The sequence below is a fragment of the Amblyraja radiata genome, chromosome X (assembly GCF_010909765.2).
Source record: "Amblyraja radiata isolate CabotCenter1 chromosome X, sAmbRad1.1.pri, whole genome shotgun sequence".
Taxonomy (NCBI): domain Eukaryota; kingdom Metazoa; phylum Chordata; class Chondrichthyes; order Rajiformes; family Rajidae; genus Amblyraja; species Amblyraja radiata.
The window spans coordinates 2,443,238-2,462,731 of NC_045999.1; the positions used below are offsets into that span (position 1 = coordinate 2,443,238).

General features: G+C 40.3%; 1 protein-coding gene across 1 annotated transcript in view; it reads right to left on the reverse strand.

The window, feature by feature from the left end:
• Nucleotides 1-928: 928 nt before the first annotated feature.
• The window catches only part of rec114 (REC114 meiotic recombination protein), a 32,143-nt gene continuing 13,577 nt past the window's right edge, over nucleotides 929-19,494 (reverse strand). The window contains exons 3-6 of the mRNA XM_033014929.1: nucleotides 11,768-11,851; nucleotides 11,026-11,217; nucleotides 7,531-7,611; nucleotides 929-1,616 (exon numbers count right to left, since the gene is read on the reverse strand). Coding sequence (XP_032870820.1) covers nucleotides 1,455-1,616; nucleotides 7,531-7,611; nucleotides 11,026-11,217; nucleotides 11,768-11,851 — 519 coding nt within the window. The 3' untranslated portion in view covers nucleotides 929-1,454. The remainder of the gene's footprint in view (nucleotides 1,617-7,530; nucleotides 7,612-11,025; nucleotides 11,218-11,767; nucleotides 11,852-19,494) is intronic.

Here is a 19,494-nt window from a genome sequence, read left to right on the forward strand (position 1 = left end):
GACATCTCAACCAAGTGGTCCAGAAGCCTACGCTGAATTCTGTCCCATCTGTCTGCTCTATAAACAGATTGCCGATCCTCAGTATATTAGACAGCATACAGTATGAAGAGAAGGTAAACATTTCAAGTTGAAGGTCCTGCCCTAAAATGTCATCTGTCCATTCCCTGTCCATCAGTGGAATCAGATATGATAGCAAACATTTAAAAGGCAATGGAATATTGACCTTGTGACCTCTTTCATCAGAGGGTGGTGAATCTGGGGAATTATTTGCCACAGAAGGCTGTAGAGACCAAGTCAGTGGATATTTTTAAGGCAGAGATTGATAGATTCTTGATTAATATGGGTGTCAGTGGTTTTGGTGAGAAGGCAGGAGAACAGGGTTAGGGGGAAAGATAAATCAGCCATGATTGAATGGTGGAGTAGACCTGATGGGCCGAATAGCCTAATTCTACTCATATTCCTTATGAGCTTGACTTATGACCTTATGTGCAAGTAGATGGGATTTGTTTAAATTGGCATCATTGATTAATTGAAGAGTTGCAGGCGGAAGATTATTTTGTTGTGCTGTACTCTTCTATGTTCTAAACTGTTGGCTAATAGTCCAGCCATATGCCCCTCTCCACTTCTCACAGAATACCATCAAAAAATAACTTTTATAAATCTTATCCTGGAACATCAAGATCCATAGCAATGATAGTACAATAACCCTTTCTGGCTTAAGCCCTCCCTTCACCACCTCCAGTATAAATTCCATTTGGAATATTTTGGAGGACCAAGAAACCAAGAAGAACCTAACAGACTGGAGCCAAATAACTGTAATGGCACGATAGTGCAGCAGTAGAGTTGCAGCCTCACAGCACCAGAGACCCGAGTTCGATCCCGACTACGTTTGCTGTCTATACGGAGTTTGTATGCTCTCCCTGTGACGACGTGGTTTATCTTTGGTTTCCTCCCACATTCCAAAAACATATAGGTTTGTAGGCTAATTGGCTTTGGCAACAAGTGTAAATTGTCCCTAGTGTGCAGTATAGAGCCAGTGTACTGGGTTTGCTGATCAGCACGAAATCGGTGGGCCGGAGGGCCTGTTTACATGCTGTATCTCTAAACTAAACTTTAAACTGAATTTGTGACCTGTTGCACTCTATAACTTGGATCTCTACCTCTTAGTTCAGAACTAATTCTCAAAAGAAATATGTCATGTAGTCCATTATCAACATAAGACACATTTCTAAAGAAATTCTTGTTTTAATTATCTGACAAATTCATTGGATTTGCATTAATAAAATAAATGATCATTTAAACCGTTTGCTCATGAAAGGCACTAGCAAGCCAATAATCTAGGAGATATTAAAATAAAGAGAATACATCAATGTACTGGGTAAGAAGACAGCCAAACATAGACAGAATTTATAGCAATTATCTTCTGCAGCACCAATGAAGGGAGGTCAACCAAGTCATTCTTCTATCAGCTTTTTAAGTTCCTGCTCCACTTGTTCCACAAATGCTGGGAAACTCTGATCCATAAGACAGAGTCTCAAGAAAGGACCAAGCTCTTCTGTGTTCAGTGTTGATTGTTGATAGGCCAAAGGCAGATTAGATTTATCTCCAAGCATAGACTGTGGGGAAAATAAAAATCCAAGTTATATAACTAAACCGATGTTAACACATATAAATACCTGAAAATTAGTAGTTTTCTTAAGCTTCGATGTAGAGCTTTCATTAGAAAACTAACTATAAAGTATAAAGGTAATGTAAGAAAAAAAACTGTTTAACCTTTCAAATGTTTATTGCGGGTGACAGCTCATATTCTCCACATTTTTCCTGCAGGGATGTGGAATGGAATAAATAAAAAAATATTGATACATTCATTGTAAACACCAAGAAATCCAGGTAGATCTCCTCACTTTAACATCCGATGTTGGCTGGAAAATGTACCGGTTTCAATGACAGGTTTCAATGTAAACAATAAAAATAAATATGCCGACTCAAATTTGTACCACAAAGGCACGGATCTTTACAAATGCAGCAGTGTAAAACTGAAGACTCACTGGCATCTAGTGTGTACTCTAGTTAAATCAATCAATCACTAGTATTCTAATGCCTATTGGTATTAAGGAAGATATTGTGACCGAGATATTTCTTGGCACAGAAATGTTAGTTTATATATAGCGCAACAATAAGAAGGAATTTCTGTTTGGGAATGGAAAGATTTCATAAATAGGCAAGGCAAGGCAAGGCAACTTTATTTATATAGCACATTTCATACACGAGGCAGACTCAAAGTGCTTCACATAAAAACATGTCATACAATAAAATGAAATAATAAAATGAAATAAATTAGAAGAATTAAAAGAAAAGAAAAGCAAAATTAAAAATGCATTATAAAAAGTGCAAAAGTTAAAAGTGCAATGTAGTTAAGATTTAGCTGAAAGCTAAAGTAAACATAAAAGTTTTCAGTCTTGTTGTAAAAGTGGTCAAAGTTGAGGCAAGTCTTAAATCTTCAGGAAGTTTATTCCAGCTATTTGTCGCATAGTAACTAAATCCTGCTTTCCCATGTTTTGTATTTACTCTGGGAATCACTAACAGATTGGTTTCAGAAGATCTTAGCGGTCTAGAAGGCTTATATAGTGGAAGCATGTCAGTGATATACTTTGGTCCTAAACCATGTAGTGATTTATAGGTGAGCAGCAGGATTTTGAAATCAATTCTCTGACATACAGGGAGCCAATGTAAGGATTTAAGAATTGGTGTAATGTGCTCAAATTTTTTGGTCTTTGTTAGAACTCCAGCAACAGCGTTCTGAACAAGCTGTAGCTGCCTGACAGTTTTTTTCGGAAGACCTGCAAGGAGACCGTTACAATAATCTAGCCTACTAGTAATAAAGGCATGTACAAGTTTTTCTAAGTCTTGAGCTGACATGAGTCCTCTTAATCTTGCTACGTTTTTGAGGTGATAGTAGGCCGATTTTGTTACTGATTTGATGTGACTGTCGAAATGTAAATCTGAATCCATAATAACCCCTAGATTTCTGGCTTTGTTTGAAGTTTTCAGGGACAGAGAGTGAAGGTGTTGGGTTACTTTAAGCCTTTCTTTTTTAGCACCAAAAACAATTATCTCCGTTTTGTCCTTATTTAGTTGGAGGACATTTTGGCACATCCAGTCTTTGACTTGCTCAATGCACTGGCACAGCAGATCTATGGGGCGATAGTCATTTGGTGATAGCGCTACATAGATTTGAGTGTCATCGGCATAGCAGTGGTGGTCAATATTATTATTTCGCATGATTTGTATAAATAATGTAACGACATCATGCTAAAATGGAAAGAACACAGTAATCGTGCTGTCACCCCATTTAACAGATTACCTATTGTATTCTGAATACCTGGAGAGAAGGAGTGGGTGACGTCTTGACCCAAAACGCCACCTATTCCTTCTCTCCAGAGATGCTGCCTGTCCCGCTGAGTTACTCCAGGTTTTTGTGTCTATCTTGGCCCTGAATGATCTTCACAACACTGACAAATTAGCGATGTCATGGTTATGAGCAAATTCATGAACCTCTTAAACTCGTTCCATTCATCTGTTCCTTGCTTCACAGATTTGCTGTTGGACCTCAATGCCTATCACATCTGGTGTTGGCCCCATAGCAGAAGCGTCCACCTCGCGGGTCTGGAAGTATCCTGAGCTAATTCTGCTATTGCGACAAGTTATGGCCTCCACTGATTGTCGCCGGAAGCTTGTGTCCTTTTCAGGACGGACGATGACAGCGAGGTCAACGTTTGTAACAAGATGGGCACGAAAAGAAGAAGGTTTGTGGACCTACTAAAGGCATGGTGCAGGAATCTAGTGCCTGAATCAATTCTCACCAAACCAGTCATGTTGTTTTACCGGTATAGAAATTAATCACTTCACAGATGCAAAGTATGCTGGCCTTCACATCTGCCCAGATGCATTACAGATATTTCCTTGTTGTGATTTAGCAGGTTTTCTATTAAGCACTGTCCGAATGAGTTATTGTTTTAGGGTTCCTTGAGAGCAGATTTTCTTGCAATAATGTCTCAGCTATTGCTGTTATTTTGGAACCCAGTTGAAAGATTAGGCAATCCAAAGGTGATCAGTACTTGCCATGGCATCTTGGTGGGTTTTTAGCTCAGACAATTATATAATCTAACAGGTGCTAGGGTCCTCTTTGGGGATGTTACAATAAGTGTTTCTTGTCTCTCTATTAATTTGCAGTGTTGGTTATGACAAAAATGTACTCCAAATAATGATATAAGATGATCACACACTGAAGTAGTTTTTCCTATACCCTCCATGCCAAACACATCTTGTGAAAGAGTTGAATCTTGTCTGACTTCAATTTGAAGTTGCCCTGGCAAATAACCTTGTTTCCATCTGCAACGTGAGACAGGGTTCCTGAAGCTCAGAGCATATAACCACCTTTGTTTCATCTGTCTCTTTCAGGATTGGAATGTAAGAGCTCGTGACTATGTAATCACATCATTTTGTTTCCATGCAGTATTGAGCAGGAGCATCCAGTAATGCCAGAGGGACTGATGCATGCCAACCTAAAACATCATCTGTCCATTCCCTCAGTAGATGTTGCCTGATCCACAGCATTCCTCCAGCAGTTTGATTTTTGCTAGTGTGCTGTGTATACAAGTATACAGGTTCTAATGTCATGTATGGTGCCCAAGAGGACACACTTCAAAACTCCTCGAGAAATGTAAGACACAGCACAATGTTCCTATGTAATGTTGAAAGAAAATCAAGGATTTATCAAACACATAGTCTGTTGCGCCTAATCAGCATCACAAAGTGAGCTTTTCATCGCGATTTAGATATTTATTTTACCATTTCCAAATTCACCCAAATGTGGCTGATTGGCAATTGTAATCGGATTCTGATGCTAATCCAGGTTGAAATCATAATTTTGATGAGGTCTATGCACGAATTGATTAAATTATGTTATTATCATCAACATTTCTCAAGTAAATTATCGTATCTCACTCTTTCACATAAGAGATTAGTATACAAACTTAAAGCATACGGCATTGGGGGTTCAGTATTGATGTGGATAGAGAACTGGCTGGCAAACAGGAAGCAAAGAGTAGGAGTAAACGGGTCCTTTTCACAATGGCAGGCAGTGACTAGTGGGGTACCGCAAGGCTCAGTGCTGGGACCCCAGCTATTTACAATATATATTAATGATCTGGATGAGGGAATTGAAGGCAATATCTCCAAGTTTGTGGATGACACTAAGCTGGGGGGCAGTGTTAGCTGTGAGGAGGATGCTAGGAGACTGCAAGGTGACTTGGATAGGCTGGGTGAGTGGCAAATGTTTGGCAGATGCAGTATAATGTGGATAAATGTGAGGTTATCCATTTTGGTGGCAAAAACAGGAAAGCAGACTATTATCTAAATGGTGGCCGACTAGGAAAAGGCGAGATGCAGCGAGACCTGGGTGTCATGGTACACCAGTCATTGAAAGTGGGCATGCAGGTGCAGCAGGCAGTGAAGAAAGCGAATGGTATGTTAGCTTTCATAGCAAAAGGATTTGAGTATAAGAGCAGGGAGGTTCTACTGCAGTTGTACAGGGTCTTGGTGAGACCACACCTGGAGTATTGCGTACAGTTTTGGTCTCCAAATCTGAGGAAGGACATTATTGCCATAGAGGGAGTGCAGAGAAGGTTCACCAGACTGATTCCTGGGATGTCAGGACTGTCTTATGAAGAAAGACTGGATAGACTTGGTTTATACTCTCTAGAATTTAGGAGATTGAGAGGGGATCTTATAGAAACTTACAAAATTCTTAAGGGGTTGGACAGGCTAGATGCAGGAAGATTGCTCTCGATGTTGGGGAAGTCCAGGACAAGGGGTCACAGCTTAAGGATAAGGGGGAAATCCTTTAATACCGAGATGAGAAGAACTTTTTTCACACAGAGAGTGGTGAATCTCTGGAACTCTCTGCCACAGAGGGTAGTCGAGGCCATTGGCTATATTTAAGAGGGAGTTAGATGTGGCCCTTGTGGCTAAGGGGATCAGAGGGTATGGAGAGAAGGCAGGTACAGGATACTGAGTTGGATGATCAGCCATGATCATATTGAATGGCGGTGCAGGCTCGAAGAGCCGAATGGCCTACTCCTGCACCTAATTTCTATGTTTCTATGTTTCAACACAAACACCAGGTTTTAAAACGGATAATAATTTAGTCTGCAGCAGAATTACATTTGTTTTATGGTCACATTAAACAAAATATATGCAGAAATAATGACATTCCATTGTTAATCAGGCCTTTTCTTAACCTCTTTTGCAATTTCTCCTACTTCTTGGCTATCTTTTCATTACTTGTTGATCACCAAGTGTAAAATAGACGTACATCAATAAGAAAAAGATACTGATGGAATCATAGAAATGTATGGCACAAGATGTGACTGTCCCACGATTTGTACCTCGCCCTAAATAACAGTTATTATGACCAATCTTATTTTCCAGGTCTTATTGTTGGGTCACCAGTTCTTGTGTTTGTCCACGTACTCTCTGAATGAGACAATGGTTTCAGACAGTGATTCCAGATGCTCAACATTCTTAGGATGTTTTTATATTTCTCAACTCCTCTTATGACTATTACATGAGAACTATGCTCTGTTTATTGACCCAACTGCTAAAAAAAAGTGGATCTTTCTATTTAAAATAAAAGCACAGAAGGCATTTTTTTTTTTTTTTACACAGAGAGCGGTGGGTGCCTGGAACACGCTGCCAGGGGTGGTAGTGGAGTATTGACATTTAGGAGGGTTTTAGATTGGTACACAGATATACATGGAATGGAGGGATATGGATCATGTGCATGAGATTTATTTATCTTGGTATCATGTTCAGCAGACATCATGGGCTGAGGGGCCTGTTCATGTGATGTCAATATTCTATGTTCACCCCACCTTCCCATCACCACTCCTATTTACCTCCTCTTCCCTCAAACATCCATCACTTGGACCCTCTGCTTTACCTCAACATTTAACCCTGAGGTTAACAATATTGCCAATTGACATTACGATCCATCAAGAACCCAGCCCTTATGTTTTCCAAACCATATATCTATACTAGAATTGGAACTACCACCACTGCTTCATCTCTCTCAAGTTCCACACACTGCACAGACCTTTGCATGCCAGTTAATCTGACAGCTATCACTTCTGCAGCACACCCCATTTCAGAACACAACCTTGAACAAAGAACAGATTACCAGATAACATCTTTTCAAATATCCATTCATTGCATTGAAAGCCATGACATTACAAAAATGTGTGGAAACCCAAACAGTATCTGATCACCTTCTGCAAACTCTACTGAAAGGACAAGTTAAATCTGAAACCGTTTTCAAGTCCAGATGGTGCTTGTCAAAAAAAATCTATTCAAGTTCAACTGAATCTCACTCAGAAGTAGCAAGGTTGATTCTCTGAAATAATCTTTCCTGATTGCAAAAGGTTTGATTCAAACTAAAAGGTAAAACAAAACTTGATTATTTTTACCTACCTTTGCTAGTTGCTTAATTGACATCCTACCCTCGGAAAGGGTGTTCTGTGTTAGTGTTTGCCCTTCCTCTGTATCACGTGTCTGCAATAAACATATAGGAAAGAGTAACCAATTTACACACAAGGTCCAATAAAAATCAATGTATAAATAACCAAATACTAATATATCTTTCTGAAGAAAGGTCTCGACCTGAAACATCACCCATTCCTTCTCTCCACAGATGCTGCCTGTCCCGCTGAGTTACTCCAACATTTTGGGTCTATCTTTGGTATAAACCAGCATCTGCAGTTCCTTCCTTCACATGATGTCTTTCCACATTTATTTAGTTTTGAGGATTTATGTGGAACTGGCATGGAACTCTTCGCTTGATGATGAGACTGCTTTGTGAGCCTCTAATCCTTCGGTGAAAGTGCACAAACGCCATTGGGTAATAAGCTCAAAAATGTAGGCTCAGTGATGACAAAGCAACAGCAATGTGTTTGCCAGTCATAATGGTGAGCAATTCTGAAGGAACTGGCAGGTGGTATACGCACCTGTTGTCTTTGTCCTCTTGGTGTTGGAGGTGCTGTCAGAACCACCTGGGTGAGTAGCTACAGTGAATTTTGTAGATGATGCACACTGCAGCCACCCTATGCTGGATGTGAAGGAAATTAATGTTTAGGGTAGTTGACAGGGTGCCAATCAAGTAAGCTTGTGTATCTGGATGTTGGCAAGTTTCTTGGATACATCAGACATATGGTGAGTGATGTGTTCCATATAGTTAGGAACATTTTGGAATGCATCAGTCACTCACCACAGGATCACTGCTCACTGACCTGAGCTTAAGTCAGTATTTATGGGGACAGAGTTTCTCATCTTAGTAAAGGCACTGAATGTCTCAGGAGGTGAAGAATAGTCATTGTATTGGTCTTCAGTGGCACACCGCCTCCACTTCTTTAGAGAAGGCTTAGGAGGTTTGGCCAAGACCGTAAGAAATTGCAGCACCATCCAAAACAGCAAAGAAATTTCAGCGAATTGTGGAAGCAGCCCAGACCATCACACAAACCAACCTCCCTTCTATTGACTCCATTTATACCTCACGCTGCCTCTGCAAGGCCAGCAGCATAATCAAGGATGAGTTGCACCCTGGCCACTCTTCTCGCATCTCCCATCAGGCAAAAGGTATAGAAGTGTGAAAATACACACCTCCAGTTCAGGGACAGTTTCATCCCACTGTTATCAGCAACTGAATCATCCTACCACACCCAGAGAACAGTGCTGAACTACTATCTACCTCATTAGTGATGCTCAGACTATCCTTGATTGGACTTTGCTGTCTTTACTTTGCACTAAATATTATTCCCTTACTATGTATCATGTACACTGTAAATGGCTCGATTGTAATCATGTTTTGTCTTTCCGCTGACTGGTTAGCATGCATCAAAAGCTTTTCACTGTACCCCGGTACACGTGACAATAAACTAAACTGAAACTGAATGTTACTTGACAATTCTCTGAACATGCCTGAAAGTTATTTATGTCTTGTTGCATGCAGATTTTAACTGCTTCATTTACTGAATTGAGAATGGAATTGAACATTGTGGAGTCATCAGCAAACGTCTCAATTTCTGACACTATCTTCTTCTTTCATGTGGCGTGCACAGCCAGAAGTTGTAGGACAACTTGTTCTATTTGATCTTCTGTTTGTGCACGTCGAGTTAATTGCATTAGCCGAAACAGAGCGGACCATGTGAAGGTTGCAATCTTCCACCCCCGACACTATAATGGAAGGAAAATCATTGATACAGTAGTTAAAAATGATTAAGCCTAGACTATGACCCTTTGGAACTCCTGCAGTGATAACTTAGAACTAGCTTAATCTTCCTATCTAAAGGTTCAAAGGTTCAAAGGTTAAATTTATTGTCACATACACCTAGGTGTAGTAAAATTCTTTTTGCCAATGCAGCACATAAAAAAGAATACAAACATAGCAATAATAAATAGCTTCAACATAAAAACATAAAAACATCCCCCCACAATGGTTTCCATTATGGGGGAAGGCACAAAGTCCAGTCCCATCCCCAATGTCCACCCATAGTCGGGCCTATTGAGGCCTCCACAGTTGCCTCTACGGAGGCCCGATGTTCCAGGCCGTCCTCGCCGGGTGATGGTGTTCCGGCGTCGGGAGAGTCCTCTCAGCGGCATGGGAACACTTGGGCTATGTTCTTTTCCTCCTTCATGTTTGTGACTTACTTCATTTTTACTAGACTTTGATGCTTTCCTTGGTCAAATGCTGCTTTTACATCAAGAAAATCAACTGTTCTGTACATGCTTCGATGAAGATTGTTATGAGGTCTGAAGACAAACAAAATGCAGACTGGGCATCCTTAGCAAGTGCCACTTGATAAAAGTGATGGAAGGTATCGTCAGCAATAGTTTTGTTGATGACTGAATGTTTACTATTTGGGCGGTATTTATTATGAGAGATTATGCTTTTTGTCAACAGGACATAATGCGCGCCCCCCCCCCCCCCCCCCCCCCCCACCCCCTGTGCCTTGTCCTGCCTTGCCTTTAACTATTCAATGTCAAATACACCACACTTGATTTATTTTGCTAAACAGCATTTAAATCTGTTTTGCTGTAACGGATGCCAGAGAAATTGTTGCTGTTGCTGGCACAATTGAAGGTAAAAAAAAATGTGCCTGGACTTTCTCGTCATTATTTGTCACTTGTGTGCTGGAAATATTACCTGTTAAATTTCATCTAAAATCTGGATATCATCCAGTTCCTGTTGTAGGATGACATGGGTTGCCTCATTATCAAATGAGCTATGTATGGAGCCAAGAACTGCCAAAGTGTTAGTCAACATGCTGAAACTGACCTTATGAAAGGAGGCCATTAATAAAGCAGCTATTGATCTATGAAGAATTCATGTTGCGATATGTTGGTGCTATGATGCTGGTTTCCAATGACAACTAATTTCCTCTATGGCAGCTCTCATTTTAGCTGTTAAAGTTTCCAAGTGTCCCCTGACTTCAGTTTTTCAGCTGGGTAATTAGTTCAGACACAACTGCATTGAAAACAAATTATAAAGTGGTGGGAATAACCATAATTTCACCATCATTACTGTATATGCTTAATGAGAAAAGATAAATAGTTTACAGAGGATTTCTAGCAAAGACATATTAATGTTGAGGTATAGCTTAAGAAAATGACAGCTGGTCTTGCTCACCAACACCAGCACAAATAGTGATTCTACTCACACTGTGCAGCTTTTAATGCGGCCTACTCTGTTACACCACTTGCAGATAAGTTGCTTGTCAGTGCTGCATGAGATTTTGCAGGTACAAAGCATTCATGTTATCAAGAGTGTTCATCTTGAATGTTTGATAGCATGTCAACATTACACTGTTACACGAACATAAGCGCCGGTGTCAGATTAGGACATTACAATAAATTGCATCAAAATAAACTGGAGCTGGGTGGTAGCTGTTAATTCACTCTCTGTTATCCTACCTCCAACTCCAGACTTCCAGACTGGTTGCTGTCAGCTGGCTGGCTCAACAACGGAGCTTGATTCACAGTCTTTCCCGCAGCATATTGTACATGTATATACAGGAGTAGTTTTTGCACACAGTTGGAGCAGTGCTCTAGAGCTTGCTTGTGTGAATCTCCGTTGAACTGCACTCGAAACATTCGGCTTTCATTCTATCAAAGAGAACAAATGAAGGCACTTTATTCACATTTTCAGTTCTTAACTAAATAGAATAATTACTTGCTCCATATGAACTGTCAAAACTTCTTAGAATCAAACATATTTAGATTCTACAAGGTTTGTACATTCTTTTGAAAGCTATTCTTAGATGACACAGCATGAACTCTCAAATTGCTTCAATTCATCATTAAGTTGTTAGTTTCACTGCCGGATAAATGGAACTTAGATATTATCTATTTGTCAGCTGTTCAGAGATGCTACAAACAATTACATTTGACGGGGTGACAATAGGGAGAGTAAACCGATAATGAGGGGAAACTTCAAAAACTTTACATTGAAGCATTGAAACAGCAGGGTAGCAATCCATCCTTACTCCACTACACAAAATATAAACAGGTTGTAGTTCACTAATGATTCTTGGTTCCATTGAAGTCAACTTGGAATCTTACCAGGAAATAAAAGCTGAAGAATCAAAATACAATAAAATGCACTGGCAAAATCAAATTCTCGTTCCAGTCCAAGAAGAAAGCTACAATATCTTACCTTAACTTTAGATCCAAAGAGCACGCAATCTGCTTTCCGTACTGCTTTCCACCATTTGTGAGCTTCAATGAGAGAAAATCCTTCCTGCAAACAAAATACGTACAATCCTCAGATGTACCTCTAGGCAACAGAGTAAAGATTACTCTTGCTTTGAGTGCTGAATTCCTGAATTCAATTCTTTTTATATAACAAATGATTTTCAAGGCTCACAGTGCAGCAAAAAATACACATGCAGTTGCAGAAGTATAGCAAAACCTAAAGCCCGAGGACTGAATTCAAATTCAGAATGCTTAATACACGTGTTGGCCTCTACGAACATTGGATAATCAAAAGATTACATTTCTGAGGGATATAAATGTGCCTTATTGTCAGAATGAACTCATTCAAAAATGCTGTCCAAAAAAAGTTCTGATGTGAAATGGGGAGGTAAGTATTCAACCAGTTAAGATGCAACTGTGAATTTTGTCAAGTTACTGTACATCGAGGTACTGCCTGGCTGCACAATCTATCTGGCATTTTGAAAGGACTGTTAAAGTAGATAAATGAACTTCTTCACTGCACTCTGGACACATGGGCCACCAGCAGTCACGAGAATGATGTATCTCTCTTATTCGCTTGAGGTGTTTCAGTTTGTACAGAGGTGACCTATGGAGGATCCTACCACAGGAAAGCTTTGCTGCACAGCACAGGGTTTCCATCACAGAACTCAACTTCAGAACTCTATCATCCTCGTTCTGCTTCTCATGCATATCTGGTAAATTAAATTCTGGAAAGTTTCTTTGCAATTTAATACACAAACTTTGTTAAAAAAGTAGCAAGGGTGATCACCAGTTGGAAACAATAACCAAGCTATGTGCCTAAAGCATGCATATATATATATACACACACACACATATATATATATACACACACATATATATATATATATATATATACACACATACATATATATACACACATACATATATATACACACATACATATATATACACACATACATAAATATATATATATATATATATATATATATATATATATATATATATATACACACATACATATATATATCTACACATATACATACATACACATATACACTGATATAGATAGAGATGCTGTCTGTCCCGCTGAGTTACTCCAGCATTTTGTGTCTATCTTCGATTTAAACCAGCATCTGCAGTTCTTTCCTACACATATATACTGATATAAATAGATTGTGTTATTAATAACATGCTAGAATTTCTTACAGAATAACTTAAAAATACTGCGTTTACCACTCACCAAAACCAAAAATCACAGGTATATATGTTCATTTTTATTTCTAGCCACTGATCATTTTCAAATTGAGATCCCATCCAGTACCGTAAATCCAGTACTTTAAATTACTGCATAAATATGACAAAGATTCCATCTATAAAGTTTTGTGTCTTTCTTTTCCAAGTGTTATTTCATTTCCGGCACTCAGAACATCAAGTCACATCAGTTTACATTCATGACGGTTTATGCTACCAATTTTTCCCAATGTTACATTACAACGATTTCAACCAATAGCAACAGAATAATTATACGCCATAGTAATTTATCAAAGATGACAGGATAATTACAGTTGAGGAAGGCCAATTGACCCATTTTCAGCTCATACAGCTGCAAAACGCTGAGAGTTTCCATTTGTTGGTTCTATTTACATCTTCCAGTTGTTTTCTCACCACTCCAGCTGGCAGCCCATATCAGGTGACAGTCTTACAACAGAGCTGCTGTTGTTGATGCAATATTCATTTTATTGTGAGAATCTGTGTACTTTAGTCTCAGTATATAATTTGAAGCAATATTGTACACTTTCTTTTAACAAGTCCTTCAGTAGGCAATACATCTCTAAATTAAAAGGTTATGGGTTTAAATCGTCATTTATTTGAAACACCAAACCATGAATCTATCTTCATGCAAGTGGATGTAAAAATCCGAGGTACCAGTTGTGACTGGTGTTCTGGCCAATACTTGCTCTTCTGTCAACATCAGTAAAAGCAGATTACCTAGTCATTATTAGGTTGCTGTTTGTGAGAATTTTCCATGCATTAATTGTCTATCACATTTTCCACTGTAAAGCAGGCAAGTAATTCATATGTTGTGAAACATTTCAGGATATGCTGAAATGGATATTAGAAACCATTACGTAAACGCAGGTCACTCTGGCCTATTCTTTAAACTGAGATACTCTTAAAATAAGCCATGGTTGAACAGCTTGAGTTTTTCCATTTGTTTCTAAGAATGGGGCTAGGCTATTGAATTAGATTGTGTCTGATCTATATCACAATTCCTTTTATCTATTTGTGCGCAGTAATCCTTGCTTAACCAAAGTTAAGCAATGATGAACATTTTATGTATCTGCAATTTCTTATGAAGTCTCAGATTAACACTACCCTCTGCATGTAAAACAGCTTCCATTAAATAGCACAATTCCAAGTTAAGATTATGTTTTTTTAATCTAGAATTATACCACCAGAATCAATAGCTTGTATCTAGCTATCCTATCAAGTGCCTCGAACCATTTTAAGCATCTCAGAATTCATGAGGCAAGGAATTCAATAATTATACAAGCCCCAAGATTAATAATGGCTTGGAAAAGTGCTAAAAGTATAAAACAGTCGACCTCTGAATCATTCTAATTTTGCACAAGGTGAGAAAAAACTTTTGATGTAGATTGCATCACCACACAGCAGAGGGCGTAAGAGGAACACATAAGTAGGTCTGAAGAGTCCAGAGTGTTTTTGTCATATGTCCCAGATAGATTCTTACTTGCTGCAGCACAACCGAATATGTAAACATAGTACATAAACGAGAAAAAAAAAGTTCAGTGTGTGTGTGTGTGTATATATATATATATATCACACACACACACATACATACTCAAAAAACAAACAATTATAGTGCAATAAGTGTGTTGCAGTTCAGAGCTTACTTGGTGTCGTGTTTAATAGCCTGAAGGCTGAAGGAAAGAAGCTGTTCCTGAACCTGGACATTAGTTTTCAGGCTTCTGTACCTTCTTCCCGATGGCAGTGGTGAAATGAGTGTGCGGCCAGGATGGTGTGGGTCTCTGATGATGTTAGCTGTCTTTTTGAGGCAGCGACTCCGATAAATCACTTTGATGGTGGGGAGGTCAGAGCCGGTGATGGACTGGGCAGTGATCACAACTTTTTGCAGTCTTTTCCGCTCCTGGACGTTCAAGTTGCTGAACCAGGCCAACCTGAAATGTTACCCATTCCTTCTCTCCAGAGATGCTGCCTGTCCTGTTGAGTTACTCCAGCTTTTTGTGTCTACCTTTAAACCAGCGTCTGCAGTTCCTTCTTACATACAAGTAGGCATCTCTATGCTCCCCTTGCATAGTAAATATATGATTACAGATGGTTTTGTTTTGGAAGCAGACAGATTGTAGAGCTGTATGTCATTATTGCTAAATATGTGAAACAAATAAAACATAGTTTAATTTAAGGTGTCATCAATTGTATTTTTGGAATGGCCATCAAAATCATGTGTAAGAGAGAAATGATCACCCCTACTCTGAGTGCATAATTGCAAAACTCCTACACATTTAAGATATGCTTGACTATCATATCTCGCAAGCACAGTATTACTTCAATCAGAAGGGTAAAAGTCTCAAAATATTATTTTCAAAACTGAACTTTGTACATTTTCCACAGCTTTTCTTTTCCATATTTTCTCATCTGACAAGATTAACCTTCCAGCGGGCACACTGCATGAGAAGTTTACTGCAGTGGCCATTCTTCAAATGTAACAGAGTAGACAGGGTATTCAGTTTGTGCAACTGAACCTGGTCAGAGTGTAATCAGACATTTGTTTAAATTTATTTTGAGAGTTAAGTCAAAGGTATTTAATTGTCATATGCACCTACGATGAAACAATTAAATTCTTACTTGCAGCAGCTTAACAGTCACACAAACACAATACATACAGATAATATAATGTTTTAAAGTGAAATAACAGTAACACTCATGCAAAAAAAACCACTCAATGTCCTTAGTGCAACCAAAGGCAATCCATGGAAGTTCATAGTTGCTGAAGTTAGTTCTAGTTTATTATTGTCACATATAACAAGGTACAGTGAAAAGCTTTGTTTTTAATGCTAAACAGGTAAGATATACCATACATACAAGTCAAACTCAAGTACAATAGATAGAGCAAAGGGGAAGATACAGAGTGCAGAATATAGTTCTCAGCATTGCAGCACGTCAGTTCCACACACAAAGCCCAACGTCCACAATGGGGTAGAGGTGAATTGGACAGTTCCCTAACTTAAGGAAGCACTGTTCAGAAGCCCGATAACGGTAGGCGGCGCGACTCTCGTCTGCAGCGGCCTCTGCAGTCCGTCTGCGTTTTTATTATTTTATGTCTATGTTTTTAATGTAGTTTTTGTTATTTTTGTTGGGGTATGTGTGTGGGGGGGTGGTGGTGGTGTGGGGGGGTTGGGGGTAACTTTTAAATCTCTCCCTGCACGGGAGACCCGACCTTTTCTTTGTCGGGTCTCCGTTGTCGTTGGGGCTGCAACGAGGAGCGGCCTCCAACAGGAAGACCGGGGGCTCCAGTGCCGACTACTCACCTCACCGTCGCGGAGCTGGCCGAGTCCAGAGCGGGTGGAGCTGTGGTGGGCGCTGCTGCGGCCCGACCCCCGGAGATTCGGTGGCTGCAACTGCGGGTCTGGCGGACGGCGGCACCGGGAGCCCGCGGGTCCCCGGAGGGAGTCCGCTTTTCCGGGCTTCCGCAACGGCGACTTCTCCCGCCCGAGTTGCGGGGTTGAAGAGCTCCTGGAGCGGGGCCTTACACCATCGCCCCGCGCGGCTTGGAATGGCCGCGGGGGTTTGCGAGCGCGCGCCGGGGGCTCTAACATCAAGAACCCGGTGTGCGACCTTGCATCACCGGGCGTGGCTTAAATGGCTTGGGACCAGGTTCAGAGTCCGCTGTGGGCGGGCCGGCCCTACCGGGTGTCCTCAATCCTCAGCGGGCTGCAGCGGGCAGGTACGCCACCATCGATCCACAATGGGCGGGGCCTCCGTCGTCGGTCCGCGACAAGCCAGGCCGGCTATTGCAGGTCTCCTTACCCTGCAAGGTTGCTGATAGTGTTGCAGAGCTATGCATCTTTGACAGTCCCCATCGGGAACCTGGAGGTGCTGTCCAGCGTGCTGTAGGCACCACTGAATCAAACAACTGCGTCGATGATGTAGTTGAAGTCACCAGGGAGAACAGGGCAGGATGTCACTAGCAGTGGTGGGATGGTCAGCCGCTCGCTCCGCATGACAGAGCCATTGTTCTCATCAGCCCTTTGTTTTTTTGTTGTCATTTTCTGTGGCTCTTCTCCTTTCAGCATTATCTGCTAAACCTCTTCTTGTTCTTCCCTGACTCCCTCTTGAATCAACTTTCCCTTCTGGTGAGGACTCGAGGTGGCTGTGCTCTCTTTACTCCTGGTTTCAGTTTCTGCTGGGGTCTCGGTGGTGATGGGGGGTTGTCGACATTTCTGGGGCTTTTCAGTAGGGTTTGCCTGCTGTATTCAATTTCCAAAATAACTCTAGCGGTTCCGCTTGAACACTGATGTTTGCATGTTTTCCTCGTGGCTACGTGGATTTCTTCCAGATGCTCCGGTCTCCACCCATATCCTAAAGACGTGCAGGTTGGTATCCGTAAATCATCTTTTAAATAAGAGCACAGGAGAATCAGTGGGGTATTAATGGAAAATTGAATTAATTAAAGAGAATATTAAAATTACAATAAGTGGGGGAAATGGGATTGGCAAGGTTACTCTGGAAGCTGGCACAGACTCAACCAGTCGAACAGATTCCTTTAATGTCAGAAAGAAATATGAAAAAGGCAAGTAGCTGTGACATTGCAATAAATCTGCAAACCTGGACTGATGATCCAGAAAGTAGATCAACTCCTACCTTGGGCTAAGATTTTTCCTCATACAAGAAACCAAACTTTCGGCATATAAAGTAATTAGGAAAGTAAAAGGAATGTTGGCCTTTACTGCATGAGGAAAAACCAGAGAACTTGCTGCAGCAGTATAGGACTTTGGCAAGACTGAACCTAGTGTCCGATAAGGTTTTGATCTCCATTGGAGCCAGTGCAGAGAAGGATAGTGCAATAGCAGTGCAATAGATTGATCCCCACACTGAAAGATCGGCTTGAAGAAATAGTTGTGCTGAAGGGGGAATGAGCTCATTAAAACTTACAAGAGTCAGGGGGAGGAAGGTGTGGGCTTGACAGGATAGACACAGCGAGATTTCTTCCCATGGGACAGTCTAGAATGAAGGAATGTTTAGTATAAGGGATCGCTCATTTGAAGTTGATGTGAGGAAAGTCTTCTCATTGAGATTTGTGGATCTGAGCAATTCTGTACCCTAAAGAAGTGAGTGCAGTCATTCAGGATTTTCAAGGCTGAAACCCTGTGACTAATGAATGATCAGGGCAATTGGGTTATGGAGGTTAGGTCATTGATTAGATCACCCATCATTTATTGCATTACGGAAAAGGTTTGAAGGGCCATATTTTCTTGCACCTTTTTTTAACGTTCTCATGTTAAATTAGGAATTAAACACTAGGGACTGGTAATCTTAATACCACTCTAAAGATATACTAACTCAATCATCTCAGAATCCAACAGCAGGCATGCCTGATTTCAATGATATGCTGCCTGCTGACCCACTTAATCTGGCAGGTAACTCAAGGCTCATTTGCTGCACCTATCTTTGTAATTTTGCTCAATTTTTAATTGCTTCGCATTTGGAGGACAAGCCAGTGGACGTGATGGAAGTGAACTCATCAAGTTGTCACTTAAAGATCATATCTTTCAATAAACGGGGCCTCCAATTTAAACACTCAGGCAAGAATGCTTTTAAATAAGCTCTTAATGATTCAGTATTAATAGCTATGCAAATGCTATATCAACTAGCTTTAATATGCAACCCTGTTCCTGGCCACATGCCCATCCTCATCTAAAATCATTGCTGGCTGTGCACTTAGATTCCGGACTCAAGTTCTGGTATTCTCTCTCTAAACCCAAATGTTATCTCAATTAAGTTGCTCTTTAAGATTCTTAATTCTTCTACATGCTTGCTATTTTATTTGCATTCAATTACACTGTGTGATGTGCCTTGACATATTTTACTTAAAAGAAGCTAGATGTCACGAATGGTCCTTATTTTCCTGGTTGCCCTCTCAGAATTTATGAACACTTGACAAGTATCTTATGTTAAGACTACCTGTTCTGGATTAAAAATAATAGTTATCATCATCATCAGAGCAGCAAAATCTTTTTCAATAATTAATAGTGTAGGATTAATACATTTCAAAGATTAAATGTAGGATATATATCAGCCAACATAGCTACTTGTTTTTTGCCACATACCGATTTTTCCTTTCTAGCATTACACCAATGCTTTCTGTCTCTGTCTCTCTCTCTCTCTCTCTCTCTCTCTCTCTCTCTCTCTCGTTAAATCAAGCTGCTGATGTACATTTGACTTTGTGCTTATCATGTCTCCTTATCTGCTACTGAGCTCTGTTATAAAATGTGCTAGCCGAGTGCTAATGCTTCTGAGTCGGCAAGGCCAGTTGTTTAAGCCGTGCTCGAAACACTTAGTCACAACCTGTGGTGACACTTTAGTGCAGTTTTAACATGGTGCTGTACAACTGGAGATGTTGCATTTCTAAAGAAATGTTAATCC